Source organism: Haliaeetus albicilla, chromosome 6 (genome assembly GCF_947461875.1).
Source record: "Haliaeetus albicilla chromosome 6, bHalAlb1.1, whole genome shotgun sequence".
In the NCBI taxonomy this organism is placed as follows: Eukaryota; Metazoa; Chordata; class Aves; order Accipitriformes; family Accipitridae; genus Haliaeetus; species Haliaeetus albicilla.
In genome coordinates, this window is record NC_091488.1 from 2954541 (window position 1) to 2970751 (window position 16211).

The 16211-nt window shown below is 37.9% G+C and overlaps 1 protein-coding gene across 3 annotated transcripts in view; it reads right to left on the minus strand.

The window, feature by feature from the left end:
* Positions 1-2058: 2058 nt before the first annotated feature.
* The window catches only part of APOO (apolipoprotein O), a 33051-nt gene continuing 18898 nt past the window's right edge, over positions 2059-16211 (minus strand). For all 3 annotated transcript variants that reach the window (XM_069784860.1, XM_069784861.1, XM_069784862.1), the window contains exons 7-9: positions 14216-14323; positions 5400-5495; positions 2059-2379 (exon numbers count right to left, since the gene is read on the minus strand). In XM_069784860.1, coding sequence (XP_069640961.1) covers positions 5427-5495; positions 14216-14323 — 177 coding nt within the window. In that variant the 3' untranslated portion in view covers positions 2059-2379; positions 5400-5426. The remainder of the gene's footprint in view (positions 2380-5399; positions 5496-14215; positions 14324-16211) is intronic.

Below are 16211 nucleotides of genomic sequence, written 5' to 3' on the forward strand. Positions count from 1 at the left end.
TGACCAAACCATTAACATGAAACTTGCATGGGGAATATACCAGTTTTAGCCTATGTTGTAATATCTACAGGCAAAGTCAGGCAAAAGATAACACATGTACACAAATTAGTTCCATGGCACCTGTGTGTGTGTACAGACGTACACATATACATGAACACTGATCAACTGCTCTCCTGTTCCTCATTAGGAAAGTCTGTGCCAAGCCAGTTGAATGTTTACAATCTCTTGTGCTCTTACCAGCATGAAACTTTTTTTTATTTCCTGTACTTGTAACAAACCGAGGACATAAGGGAAGGATTTCAGTGAAGGCTATGTTGCTCACATTTTGGAACCATCTCCTCGTCATGTGTGTTTGCAGGTGCTCGACGCAGTCATTTCCTGCTAGATAAAAGCATTCTGTTTTGATGTCTATCGTTTGCAATGTTTTTAAGGAGCAGTGTAAATATGCAGTATGAAGATGTGATCAAGTAAAAAGCATTTAAGTCAAGTGATACTTATTTAACCCAGGATTTTTCAAACATGCACACACATACCTATGTAAACTAAAGATTAAAAGCTGTTGTGTTTGATGAGGATTAACTAATGAAACAGACTGGACATGAAAAGGTTCACTTTGCTCTCCCAGGCAGCAAAAAGAAACAGAATGGCTAACAACTGCATCAAAAAGGAGAATGAGGAAAGCACATCTTGGTGGAGTCTAGGGGTGAAAATACATATTATCAAGCAATTATGTTCTTAAATGCCAATGTGGCATATGCCAAATATTACTGAAAAAAATACAGGCATCTAAATCTGTATTCCTAACTCAGTGGCAATAATTTTCTCTAGGACATGAGAATGCATAAGGGAAGGGCTATCTTCAAGGGAAGAAACACATCTCTGCTCGTATTGCAAGACTGGTGTAACAGAGCAGTTACAGCTGTGACCGATGCATCCCAAGTTTCCTTTCCACTACTGACAAAAACACTGCTTTGATCCTCCCAAGCCTGTTTGAGCCATGTTGGCCAATTTAAAGTAAAGAACACAAACACACACCCCCAAACCCCACACAAGAACTCTGCTCTCTTTGTTAAGTCAACATCCATCTTTACCAGCCTAAAGCCATCATAAAAACACGCACTCAACATGTTGGGAGATACTGTTTTTCTGCCTGAGGCAACCACATGCCTCATGCCTGTAATTAAGAAAGAGTTGGCCCATTTTATAATGCCCACACAGACTGGTATTTGCATTGCCAAGGTCTGTTTGTTTTTCTCTAAAAGTTTGTGGAATATGCTCAGCTGGAATACCTAACCAAATAATAACAAAAATTTTTAAAAGCATTTTGAATCCGATTTACTCTGCATTTTCTTCCCTGTTCCTTTTAGAAAGTTAGTGTATCATACAAGCACACATTTAATTCCATCCTTCCCCCATTCCTCATATTCACTGATTAATTTAGGAACATTTAAGACTCACCAACACAGTTTTAAATGCTCCGAGCTACTTGGATTACAGTAACTTGTGAAGCATCATGCCCCAGTAGAGAGACTCATGGAAATGGCAACAAATGATGAAAGGGTCTTATTGTGCAAAGATTTCAAAATGCTGGAAATCCTTTTGTACTTCCCTTCGCTTCACTTTTCCCTCCCCTCCCCTAGCTGGGAATAAGGAAACAGCCAAGTTATTCTATAGCTCGTTCCCACCACTGTAACGTTCTGGTTCCCATTGAGCTGTGCATTCAAGCAAAAACAAGAACAAACATTAATAGCTCCATTCCCATCCATCTACTAGACAGGAACTCACAGACGCTTCATTATATACCTCCCGCTGGCACTGATGAGGCAGAAGATTTGTATAGGAAGGAGGGGGAGACTCAGACAAAACACAAGAGTCATTGTAATTGTTCTCATTCGTAATTCTATTAGCTAATGTTAGCCAAAACATCATGCTACTTTAAGCTTTTCCTCACTGCTAAAAAATACAGGCATTGTAAACAGCATCTCGAGAACCGTTCACAGATTGTGCAAATGTCACATACATGGGTTTAAAGAAACAGCAGGGAAAAAACCAGGACCATTTTGTCTAACTGGAATTTTATTTTATATATAAATAATAACAAGAGACTGAGGAATTTAGAGACTTGCCACTTGCAATGCTGATGCTGCAATGGGACAAGCATGGGCGGACTTGAGTCCCACTGCAGAACTGAGGACAAGGTCTCAAGACTGACCCAAAATACGTAGTGTCCTTTCACAGATTCCATACCAGAAGCCCAAGCAGCACACCATCAGTCTTTCCTGAGGCAGGTTAGTCACATTCAAAATCAAAATGGATTCATCAGCTGGTTTTCCTCTTTTTCTTGGGAAATTGTTGCTCATATCTATATTTTTTATTCACCTATAACCAAAGAAAGGGAACAGAGGGGAAGAAGGGAAAGGGAAAGAGGGAGAAAGCAGAATTAAATATCATAGACCTTTTCTTTCCATTGTCAAAGTACAATTAAAATTTTTTTCCTTTGATGTAGCAAGTTGATCAAAATTTCTTTGAGGAACATTCTCAATACCAATTTACATCTAGCAAAGATATTTAACTCTTCATACTACTGACATTAGAGCACTAGTGATTATGTCTGCTCTTGAGAACCGATTCCTACAGTTGAACTGTATGGAAATACAAAAGAGGAAGAACACTTCACAGCAACAAAACACCAACTGAAATTTTGTGTAATAAACCAACTTTCTCAAAAAGAACTCTTTTTCATTCCCATCAAATGCATTTCTTCCTAATCTCACTTACTCTGGTGTAAAGCTAGGGTAATTTAACTCAAAGAAATTGAATTACATCAACATAGAACCTGAACAGGGTGAAAATGAGATACGCTGTCTTCATAGAAAAACAAAAGCCATGCCACTTCCATGCAACTCTTCAGCACAACAGCTGGATAAAATTAAAGCTTGCTTCTCCCATGATGGGTTGTGGTTTGAGCTGTAGTTTGCATAAAATTATTGATGACAAACATACTACAATAAAAGAGGTGCAATGCTGCTGTTTTTTGCAATGGAGAAATATGTCACTGACTCTTAACTCAAAGTGATTTTGTCCTTGGCTGACCATTCACAATTCAGAGACCCATGCTGCGGCAATTCTTTATGAGGAAAATGAGGTTGTATTTATTTCAGTAACCAGATTCAACGAGGAATATTGCCAACAGTTGAAAATACAGTGAGACTTTCAGGACTGATCTCATTCAGAATAAACAAATATGTCTTTTCAAAGACCACAGCAGCATTCTCTAACCTCTGGGATCACCCAAATCCAACAACACATCTGGAGTTGGGTACAGAGTTAAATAACTGGATTTTATTTCAAGCAGAAGTAACAAAATCGCCACCCCCGCTGAACAGCTGAAAATTGATACTGAATTGAACTTTCACCATCTGGTTGCTCTAGGTAAAAAATCTAGCAGTTCCATTTATGTATCTCCTCCAGAAATAACACTTTGTAAAGCAAGTAAATTTCAAAACCAGCAGCACCCAGGTACTTTAAGCACCTGAGCAATTATCTTCACTCTTTAAAGAGAAAGACAGTAGAACATCTGAGAGCAGCTGTTAGTGAAGTTTTCCTCAAAACTTACTTACAGCATGACTATACTTATGATTAAAATCCTCAGGACAAAGGATCTAGATAACAACTTTAGTGTAAGTCTTCCTGACAGCTTTTGTTCCTTTCCTTCCACCACCACCCCCCACCAGAAGAAAATGTGCCTTAAGCAAAACACACTAGCATTTCAAAAAGTGAATAACGACCTACCAGAAACTATATTCACACAGTAAGAAATGCTAAAAGAAAATCAAAGCTATTTACGGGTTTCTGTTTGTAATGAACCTTGATATTTGTACAGTGTCGAACATATGTAAACAAAAGTTCAATTTTCCTGGCTTTTTATCATTTAGTAGCTCTGTCCTAGTTCACAATAAGCACAACATTTTAGCGAATTTTAGAGAAGCTGTTCTTCCTCTTGGTTCTCCTGGGTATCTTTACTCAAAACAAAACCTGTTCTTCCTTTTTTAAAATTTTTATTTTACGTGGCTATTTTATAAAATACTTGGAAACCATGTACTCTTAAACACTTTATATTCATATGTCTGAATGAAAAACTAAAGTATTCAGTAAATCAGCCAGTCATTATACCTTTTTGCCCTTGTAAGTTTCCCTTGTAGGGAAACAACATTAGAAACTAGTTTTGCTTTTAAAGCTGACCGTGTAACAGTGGAACGCTGCTGCTCAGCAGATGTGTGCATTCCATCACATCTGCAAACATTTGTGACTGGTGATGATGGATAGAAGAAAAAAAATGGTGCAGTTTTCTAAATCCTGACTCTATTTACACAGTTGGCAGTTAGGAAAAAAAAAAGAATTTTTCTGGTAAATGGAACACTGCTTACAAAAATAGTGAGGAGTCCCTACAATGTTAGGATCACTTTCTGATGAAAAATAAGTCTTTAACATAACATGAAAATAATATAGGGAAAAGACAAGCAACTAGAAAGCACGTTCAGAAAAGACATCCTTTATCAAGTGATAACAAAGCAGACATTATCTGATATTTTGTACTAAATGATGCTCAATTACATTACCATTAGTAATAACAAGCCTCAAATACAGAGCAACTTTTGCCCTATGAAATTGAACCACCTTAAAAAACAGCTGAGGGAGTGTTTTTGTTTTGCTTTTCTAGAAACTGTAACAACCACAGGACTGGCTGGAGTTTAGAAAGCAGCTCAGTGGCCAAGTCAGAAACAGAACTGGTGTCTCAACTCGAGCTTCTGGCTCGGAGACCTGGGAAACACTGCCTCCACTTCCTCCAGCATTCGTTCCCGACTGATGAAGCACGTGTCATTAGGGAGGTACTTCACCATGAAAGGTCAGGCACATCGTGGACTGTTACAGGCTGTAAGATAAGGCTGTACCCTAGCACTGATGATTCTTTAGAGAAAACGTTATCAGCAGGGCAGGGGTTTCTTTCCCCTCCTTCATACCTGCACAGGTGTGACAAAGGCAGCAAAGAGGTTTTTGGTATGGGAGGTAGAAATGAGAAGGGAAGAAGGAAAAAAAAAAACAACAAACCCCCAAGCACAACAATCACCACATTAATAAGGCCTTGCTAAATTAACTCGGAACCCTTGAAGGAGACATACATTTACTTCCTATGCTCTAAGGATGAAGAATTTAGATTAGTTAACTTAGTGTTAAGGAGCATGCATATTCTTGACAAATGTCAAGACAAAATTATCAGCTGTCTTCCTCTCCTTCTTCATCAATATGAAGAGAACTACAAATCAAACTTGCAAATGTTCAGCTTTTCCAGATTATTTTGCTGCTGTAGCAACATACTATTATCAGTCTTTATCCTTTACCTGTTTGATGCCAAGTGATCTGGTGTTTTACTTCCGGGCTCGCTCTTCATTTGAAGCAGCATGGATTTCCAGGGACTTGTCACCCTCTGCATCACCCTTGAGGAGGGAAAAATATGCACAAAATTTCAATTGAGGCAATCCATGATTAATGTTTTTGCCAGAACAGAAACACTCTTCAAAAGCTGAAAGAAAAACTTCTTGCAAAATCAAGTGGTTGATGAGACTAATTCAGTATAATGTACTCAAATATGATCTTCTCCCAAACGGTTTCTCTATTTTAATCTTCCTGTAGTTAGCTGAGCAATTAAAGGATTTGAGAGAACAAGTAGTTCAACAGAAATGCTTTAATTGACTCATTTTGCCTGCACTAATAACAGAGGATAAATTCTCACAGAGTAGTTGCTATTTTGCATTCTCTGAATTCTGCGTAGATTTATACAATAGGTCTCTTTTAGTACATATCCTTTGAGAGAGTGTTTTCACACTTTCCCCGAAATAAATGATAGAAATCAAAGAACAAAGAGAGGCTTGTTAGAGCGTCTGGTCTATGTATTTGCCAAGTATGCTGTAATGAACAGGCATTTGATTATAGTTTTAAATAGATATCAATAAAAAAAAAATACTTAAAGGGCCACACAGATGGCTAGGGGACTGGAGCACATGACATACAAGGACAGGCTGAGACGCGTGGGTCTGTTCAGCCTGGAGAAGACCAGACAAAGGGAGAACCTAATTGCTATCCACAGTTCCTTAATGGGCATGTATATATTTGGAAGAGCTAGGCAAATTTCTATTAGATCTAAGGGGGGGGGGGAAATAAATGTATCACACCACTGATCAAGCACTGGAGCAGGTTTTCCAGAGAACTTTTTGAATCTCCATCCTTGGAAATATTCAGCACTCGACTGCACAAGGCCTTAGCCACCAAATCTAACTGCGAAGCTGTCTCTGCTTTGAACAGGGGGTTGGATAAAATGATCACAGGTCGCACCCTGCCTCAATTATTCTTAAATTCTACACATAAAGATTAAATGGCATTTTCTTTTTATTCTAAAAATATATTTTTACCAATATGCCTTAAATGTGATGGAAAATGTAACAAAAGAAGCCAGAAGAGCCTGGAAAACATAAAGATTTCACAGGATGGGTCAAATTTATGTCCCAGCACAAGTTAAACACTTATGAATAAGGCACCTAGTTTATGAGACCCTGCATATCCTGCGCTGGAGATATGGACCCAATACATCAAGATTCAATCATGAAGATAATTCTTAAGTTTCTTATTCAAAATATGCCTAGCAAGGCCTTTAAAAGGTAATTCTTTCTTTCAAAAACCCATTTTGTTTTGATCACTACCCTGGATATGTCATAGTATAGGAAATCACATCCACAAACCACACCCACTTCAAAATAATGATCTATTCTGTGATTTTCCTCTACAGGAACTTGTAAGTTATGACATTTTACTACAATTTATAATGAATAATCTGACTCATGATGCCTCATCTCAGGGATTACTCAATTCCGAACAAATGAACTAGAAATAAATTGTTCACAGGGAGTTCTATGTTTTTCCACTTGCTTGTTTTAACTTGTAAAAAGCAAATGCCATCTAGGTAAGCCTTTTTTTTTTGTTGTTTGTCCTGAAAGAGGGAAAAAACCCAAAGCAACACACACACACACACATGTATAGAAAAACAGGGGTCTTGCTCAATTCCTTTGTTTCTGTGAGCTCAGTAGATCTCATCACTGGGCTTGTCTTCACTAGATCTGTGAAGTTATTTAATTCAAGCCAATCTACTGCTAAACTGTCATTCCTCACACAAACTCATTTGCTGAATTAGCAATTAAGAAGTTCTTTTAACTCCATCCCTGTATGTGCCCACTATGTAAATAGTGAGCTTGAGTGAGACTGATCAAGCAGTAATACGGGTAGCCAGAAAAGCACGTCCTTTGAGCTGGCAGAAGTAGTAAACACACCTAATTTTCCAACAAAGTGTCAAAGCCCTCTAGTCACACTCAAAGCCAGATCAGAAGCAAAAGATGTGTTTAGATCAATGACCCGGAAGACAGACCTCCTCTGTGCCATGATGCCCTCTCATAATTACAAGCAGGCACATATTCAAGATGGTCTTTTCTACTTTCTGGCTCAACACAACCACTCCATGATATATCTGGGTGGCCCAAGGAGTTCACGCATCAGAGCTCTATCCCACAGAAGAAAGGGAAATATTTTGCATTCTTATGCTTCTGACAGTTTCAACGAAAAGGTTACAATCAAAGGCCATATACATAGATTTTTAATATTTACATATTTATAAGTGTGATAAATAGATATCTATAGGTAAAAAAAATAATATATTAGTATTGGTAAGTCACAGATGGTGTCTATCAACAGACCAGGCAGGAATGAAAACCAAACAATAAGCCACAAGAGTTTCTCTCAATCTCTGAAGCTGTTGAAACAATGAAATGACAGACAGAAAAAAAAAAATTAAAAAAAATCAGTTTTCTGCAAGATCTTACTACAGACTGGACCAAAGTGGGAAAGAGTACACACATGAAGAAAGGAACAAGACCTGAAAAGGAAGGTGTTCTTAAAACTCTAGTGCTGTTCTGGTTTTTCACATTTTGGCCACTTCAGTAAAAACAATGGGTGCCCAATTCAGTGTTGGGAGAATAGAGAGAATCCAGAATAGCTGAAGATACAGCAAAAGTCTTTGAGTGGTATAAAGACAAGGGAAAGTAAGAACTAACTGAAGAAAATTGTTTTTCTATGTGTTTCAGTATGTATTAACTTACTGGCTGGAACAAAACCTGGGTTTAAGCAACTTGGTGCCATTAACACATGCCCTTGTCACTTAAGGACAAAGTCATTATATGAGAGCTAACAACCCTACAGCACAATACAACAGTACAAATTATGGAAGCATCAAAACCAAAGGCAGAAGAGGAAGGGCAAAAGGGTTACATTTCATGAAAATAAAGTGAGCTGACTGGCAACCAGGACCTGATTGTTAGAACCTTACACATGGTATGTATCGAACTGTGGCTCTGAAATACTGATCTTTAAGCAGTTTTCTGTAAATAAGTTGTAACCCTTTGTATAGAAAACCACAGTCCTTAAGTTTATGCTGCTGTTGCACAAAATCCTCAAGCTGCTACGGTTCGTCCATCCCTCTGACCTAAGGACAGGTATTAAAGCCGATAAACTCAGCCAGTATTAAACAGAGATTGATGTGGAAAAAAAAAAAAGCAGCTGCAATTCACTGGCTTAACAGTTCAGCTAGTTCAACACTTTTGTAGGCACTGGAAGGCAAAAAGTGTAGAAAAAAAGAAATGTAGAAAAAGATAATCTTGCATGAACTATATTATTGGGCAGAGCAGAGGGACCAGTTACTCAAAAAGACTAACTGAAGGCAACGCAGGGCATTAGCCTTCATAATTGCAAAACCCCAGTGATGAAAGTGTGATGCCACCTAGGGCTACTTAAAAGGGTTTCAAACACATCATTCTAAAAAACCGCATAAAGGCCTAAGTTGGTATGATTCTCTACAGGTTTTGCACACTAAGTTTAAGATAAAAAGTTTTGAGACACATTTTCCATTTCACTATCACTTCCTCTGAAGATTTACAACCCGGTAACATAAGTGTTAATACTAATTCTGCTCATTTTTGTGGAATTACTTCTTGTGAGTAAAGATCAGTCAAGTAAGCAAAACATTTTCAGAAGATAAAACCCTTAAAATATACCTGGCCTCCCAACAAGATGGTTATGTTTCTTCTACCATCTCCTCTACCTGGGGGAAGAAGTAGAAAAGTTGTCCACTTTATATCGAGATAATGTATACAGAAGCTGCATAACTACTCCTGCTGTCCCTTATTAGGAAAATATTTTTTATTTCCAGAAGGATGAAACATGCGCTGATTTTTACTTATGGTACTTGCATAATTTTAGCAGAGGGCTTTCATCCTGAAGAGCTGTCTCCTTCAACAAGCCAGCTTCAGGATACCAGAATGCTATACTGTAAACACTGTATTCAAAACTTGATCAGACAGACTTTGCTGTATGGAGGGGCTCCAGCCACAGTGTTTTGAAACGTAGCAGCAGAAGGTCCTGGAATTCATCTTTCTTGGCAGAACTCAGATTTCAGCTGATATGACCTCAATTTGGCACAGGTTTTCGTTTCATAAAACCTTCAGAAAATTAACATACCACATCTATTTTAATGACATATTGCTGCACAAACATGAAGTTATGCACAGCTGTGGTACCTATGACTATCAAACAAATTATGAGCAACATAACAAACAAACACAAGCCAAGAAGAGCCACCCATATATTGCTTGACTATTTGCAAGAATCCTTTGTGTAGCAACAGAAAAACGCTAGAATGAATGTCACAAAAACAAAAAATAACATCTTTTGCCCTGGCATGGTTTCACAAAATGGGTTACATCTGCTGTAACAACTCCTCAAGAATAACATTTATATTTGCCTTCGCTAGTTAAGGGATCTAGCTGCCTAGTACAATAATAAGAAATGAAGATACAAACCCAACCCAATTCTTTCACAGGGCTGTCAAGACAGAAGTCCCAGAATCTACCCTAGAATGCTTTGCCAATTTTAGTACATGATAGTTAGAAGTATTTATCTTCTTCCATGACATTTCTGTATCATTAAAAGCTCCAATAAAAATGCGACTTAAACAGAAACTCTTTTGCTAGAAAAGTTGATACCGATTTGGTGACTCTAATTATCTGTATGAACAAAAAGTACTTTTTTGCACTGGTATAACCACACAGCATTAGAGATAGACTGAAAAAGTTTTTCTAGGGTAGACTTCACCTCTCACATCTCATGTTAGGGACATACCAGTGCTTATAGGTATTAAAAAAGGTAGAAGTTTTCATTATTAACTGTGACTGACCACATCCTGATAGAACATCACAATGCTACCTTAAAGAAAAACCCAAAACAATTAAATCAAACCCACAAAAAAACCCCAAACCCAGCCATACCCCCCCCCAAATTCTCAACTATGTATTTTATACGGCTTCACCAGCACAGACAAAAAGAAGTTTCAGAGCAGACTTCTTCCATTAGAAATACTTTTCAGTCCACATTCTAGTGACTTTGAAAGCATGTGACTTTTTACAACTGCTGTTCGGCTTCTCTAGACACCAGGGACACAATACCCTCCCTTCAACAACTTCAGAGGACAAGAAAACAATGAGGCTGTATGCTCCAGTGGTAAGAGATCACTGAACATCTGAAATGCAAGCAATTTCAAAGTGCATAGTGCTTCTTCATTTGAGTCACAGGGTTTTTGTATCTTGTCTAATCCATCAAGCTAAATGTTAACACTAACAATATCTGAACAATTAGATGAACTTTAGGAGGAAACCATTCAATGGCACTTTGCTCCTTTGTGCAAATAACATATTTTGGCAAGTAAGGGGTGTGATTTAAAGATTCTGCAAGGAGGAAGAGAAAGAAGTGTGTTTACTTAGTGGTCTCTGCAATTTTGCATGTCGTTTGTTTTTCTGCTGAAGTAGCAAGTGCTTGAATAAGCCTTATAATAAGATGAAAGCTTCAAAAGTTTTTGCCTTCCAATAACAACCACGTGTTTCCTTTTGAAAGCCTGGAACACAATAAAATAAAAAGCTCAGCTAATTTTGACTAGGCTGTCAGTTGTCTTTCTGAAATATTTTAATGTTGCCTATTTTTTTGAGATCATTTTTGACAGCCTAGATTTTGGGAAAGGTACAGTACAATTAACTAACCTTTGTTTATTCAAAGAGCTATACAAGTGCATTTACTGAAGCGCCTAGGGCCAATACAGGACGATTATCCACTGAAGAAAGTCTCCACTCCCATAAGACTCAGCAACTGACAGGAGACGTGAGCATTTCTCCAACCCAGCTTGTTTGGAACTAGTCCCACACCTACACCTACTTAGGGAACTCAGTCCTGTACCTGCAGTCTATTCAAGTGCAATTGCCTCTCCAAAACATCTCTCTCTCAGTGGCTATACCCCTTACGTCTTAGGCCTCTGGGTTGAAAATACCATGTTCTGGTCAGATAGGACTTCTGGTTTACAACAACCCAAGAAGCTATACGTCACCGTCATCCTTGTATGACCTGTTACCAGGTGTGAGCTATGCCTCAATCTGGAGGTCCACAGCAAAAGTCCAAGACTTTCTGCTGGTTCAAAGTTGTTTTCAAATCACCGGTTAGTTTTGCCAGGCTACATTAAACAACTAAAATAAGAGATGGGAAGTAGTCTGCAGCTAGGGCAGCAGTTTCTATCAACAGTACAAGCATAGCTGCTCAGAAATCAGGAATTAAAGATGCAGTGAGTTTAGAAGTGAATTCAAAACTAGAGAAGATTTACGTTACACACTTGAACTTTTATTTCGTTAAGTAGCAGTTACAAAAATTCGCTAAAAACCTAACAGGCTCTCCTTGGCATACATTCAATCAACTCGCACCATTCTCTGGTCTCTTACACTCTGCCGCACTGAGCCATCTACATGTATTTCCTAGAAGTCAGTTTGCTTATCTATATCAGAGAGGTACAACTACAGAGACAGCTTGCTCCTCTGGGATAACAGAAATGTCTAGTAGATAAAAACCAAACCCATCATTAAGATACTTAACTCCAGAAGCTTCAAGGCAGGTTCTAAATTATGATCAAGACATTACATAATGTAACGATTCATTAAAACAAGTTCCTACTTCTTCACAAGTCGGTACTAATCTTCAATCAATCAATCACATCGCACTTATTTTGAAACTTGGTAGCGTTTTGTAGAATGGAAAATGCATTTGAAGCAGCAAAATAGAATCCTATTTCCGATTTCTTTGGGAGGAGTATTCATAAATATTTGCTTTAACATAATGACATCACTGCGTACTGCTCTATTGGACATTGTTATCCAGTCATAACATCTAGCAATTTGTAGAAGCAAACAATTACAGATATACAAAACTAAAATCCTACAATTCACTACAGCTGTATATTGTATTTGACCAACTCTACAGACAAAGTTTAAGTAGAGTACTGTGCCCAGTTCTGGGTTCCCCAGTACAAGAGAGACATGGACATGATGAAGGGACTGAAGCATCTCTCCTATGAGGAAAGGCTGAGAGAGCTGGGACTGCTCAGCCTGGAGAGGAGAAGGCTCAGGGGGATCTTAATGTACATAAAGACCTGCAGGGAGGGTGCAAGGACGGAGCCAGGCTCCTTTCAGTGGTGCCCAGTGGCAGGACCAGAGGCAACGGGCACAAACTGAAACACAGGAGCTTCCCTCTGAACATCAGGAAACATTTTTTTTCTACTGTGAGGGTGACCGAGCCCTGGCACAGGTTGCCCAGGGAAGTTGTAGAGTCTCCATCCTTGGAGATATTAAAAAACCATCTGGACATGGTCCTGGGCAACCAGCTCTAGGGGGTCCCACTTGAGCAGGGGACTAGACCAGATGACCTCCAGAGGTCCCTTCCAACCTCAACCAGTCTGTGGTTTTATACAGAAATATAATATACATTATATATATATAAAAAAAGCCTAATATAAAGTCTTAATATACACTGCTTTAACACACACAAACATATAAGCAAATAGTTAGATACCAATACAAACACTAACTCAAAACCAAGGATGAAATCATTCATGTACACTGAATAATATGACTTAAATACAGTGCAACTACTTTGAGGACTATAAATCAACTATGGAAGAGCACACTTGCTGAGATACTGAGATTTAAAGTAACTAAAGCCACACATGCCTTATATGGTGGTATTGTATAAGCATGGACCACAAGAGCGCTGGAAAAAAAGGCTTCCCTTCTCTGGTGAAGTACGTGAGGAAATCCTACTGTATCACTGATGCTCTATAGGGGGATTAGGGAAAGCTGCTCCATTCTAAAACTGAAAATAAGCAGGCAGACATTCACTTAATTGTATTAGCAATGTTAATTCAAAAACACTGTTTTAAAGAAACCTCAGTGCTTGCCAAACTCTGGAAAACAAAGCTCTGTCATCAGATGCAGGCATCTCTAAGGCAAGACATCAGTCTGCTTAGCATAACACAGAACTGTAATGCCAGACCAAAAAGAAAAAAAAAAAGTTATTTGTAGAACAGAAAATAAAGATGAATGATATTCGAACTAGAAAAAATTAAACAGATAAATTCACATATGTGAATGTTAGTTTCACTGCTCGTACAGCGTTAACAATTGGAAATCTAGAAAGCAGAAACTTTCAGCAATGACTACGCTTGGTACCTCACCAGGATGCCTGGTTCAAAGCAGATTCAAAAGAAACTCAATTTTTATTGGCAGTCTTCTGAATGAGAACCGATTAAACCATGGTTTCCTAAAACAGGGCTGTAAGTATTAAACCACACAGCTAGTTACCTATGAGTAAATCCCCAAGAACTGCATCTCTATAAGCTGCTGGTTTTATGACTAGATAGTAACATTTAATAGAGCAGCACACTCACATCATCATGCTAGAGCAAATATTCATGAACATTCAAAGGAAAAAAACAAAAAGGGAATAAATTGGAAACAAGATTCTATCTTCTCTCTTTCAAAAAGGAGATATGTAATGAAAAAAAAAAGTTATTGAGATTTTGAAGATGGAGCTTGTCAAATTAAATTACTTTAAAAAAAGGAAGTTAGCTTTTTTAAATAATCAAGACTGTGAGAGCCTTGATCCCTAGCATCCCAATCACAATACTCTCAACTCTCCTAATAAACACTTAGTAGATTATACATTTAGAAATCAAGTTCCTTAGACTTCTTACCTTATCACTTTTTTCCCCAGATTTCTTCTTCTTAGGATTATCCTTCCAAAGAGACTCTACAGCAATATATCCCTGAAGACTCCAGTCATACAGGTGTGTACCAGCAACCTTTGAAACAAAAGATATCAGAAAGTATGAACTTAACCTGGGAAATATTATTTTGCTTCTTGTTTAAGTGGAAAAAATCTCAAAACACAAGATCTTTAACGTCTTCCTGTTCAAGCTTAGGGTGTACACCATTAATAAACATCTTGAAAGAAAATGACACATGAAGAATAAGAAAAGCCAACTTACTAAAAAACTATTTGAAGACTACCTGAAAATACATCTGTATAAAAAGGGGTGGAATGATGCTGCATGGAAACAATTCTGGTTTTCTCTGCATTCAATGTTTAACAGATTTAACATATGCAACTTATTTCTTAATTTGGCCATACCCATTTTAAAGACAAAACACCCCCCCCCTACTTAGTCACTATTTTGCAATTTTACATTTTCACTGCTTTGACAGAATAGTAAGAGTACCCCTTTGTTTCTTTTTTATTTGCTATTTAGAAGAGGGATCCAATTTGCCAATAGATGGCTGTAATGAATAACCAGCAGTCAACTCTCAAAACAGAAGGCAGCTAGGAAAGACTGTGCTTGCTATATTATATCAACAGGTACATTTTACGACAGGAAAAATCCTTAAGTCTAATAAAAGACTATCTCCTGCCCCTTACATGATATGGAACTGTAATATTCATAGCATTGTTTAAAACTCAAGAGTCTTAGGTTTTTACAGCTCCAGCCTCAGGTCAGTACTCACCTTCATATCACTATCAGTTTTCTTACAAATAAAGAACAGCAAAAATGGACAATTTGCCCAGCTAGACAGCTATTAAACTAAAAGACTTATGAAATCAAGAAATAAGAAGGTATCACCCTATCTTCCACAGCAGGCAAAGCTGGAAAACCAAAACTATAAGAACAGGGCAGCATAAATGACGTTTGTGAAAGAGTTTTCTGATGTTTCTGAAAAAGTTTCTGAATGAAATTTTTGAGTCTCTTGCAGTCTCCAACAATTTACTGCTCAGAGATTTCCTGAGCCAGAGGTGATTTCCATGTGTATAACAATGCCCAAGGAATTTCCCTTTTATGAACTTGTTGCACTTCCCCTTGAACTCCACACAAATTTTTAGCATCCACAACATCCTGTGCCAAGGAGTTCTACCGCTGGGCACACACGGTGTGAAGAACCACTTCCCTTTGTCTGAACAGAATTAAGTACACTAGTTACGTACCACAGTGGTAATGGACATGCTTCTGGGCAGAGATCACATTACTACTTTACGGAAGAGGCTATTTAATAATTAGGATTAAAAGAAAACAAACCCAAATCAGCAACTACATTTCCAAGTCACAACTAAATTCAAAATGTAGGCTGTTTTAAATGCAAAGATGTAGTATATTTGTCACCACATATGACAATTACAGTTGTACTTTGGTTTTAAACAAGTTGGTATGATGCACTGAGTTTTCTCTATATTTGAAGGTGATAAAGGGCATCAGAAAAAAGCACACCAACTGTTCCCAGGATGAATGTGTTAAATCTCCAAAATCCCTCAATTCAAACATTACAGGTATAGACAGTTATCATCTTCTTTAGCATCAGGAGTGTTCATTCTCAAGTACTTCAACAAACTAGTTCTGAAAGTCAGAGGAGCCTATGGCTCACCTGGACAGATAGCGTGATCAGTTGTGCAAGCAGTACAAACCTACCAGGACTGAAAAATAACCACAATAAACAAACAAACAGAGGGGGTTTTGTCTGCAATGTTACTGAGGACACAGCCATCAACATAAAATGAGAAACAACAGCTATCCATAAGCCATTTCTTGTTCCTGCTTAAAAATACTCCATTAAAATACTTAAAACACACTCTAAATACCTAACAGTACAAACTTAAAAATATTCTTACTATAGGAGTCATACGATCAAGTGAATTATGAATTG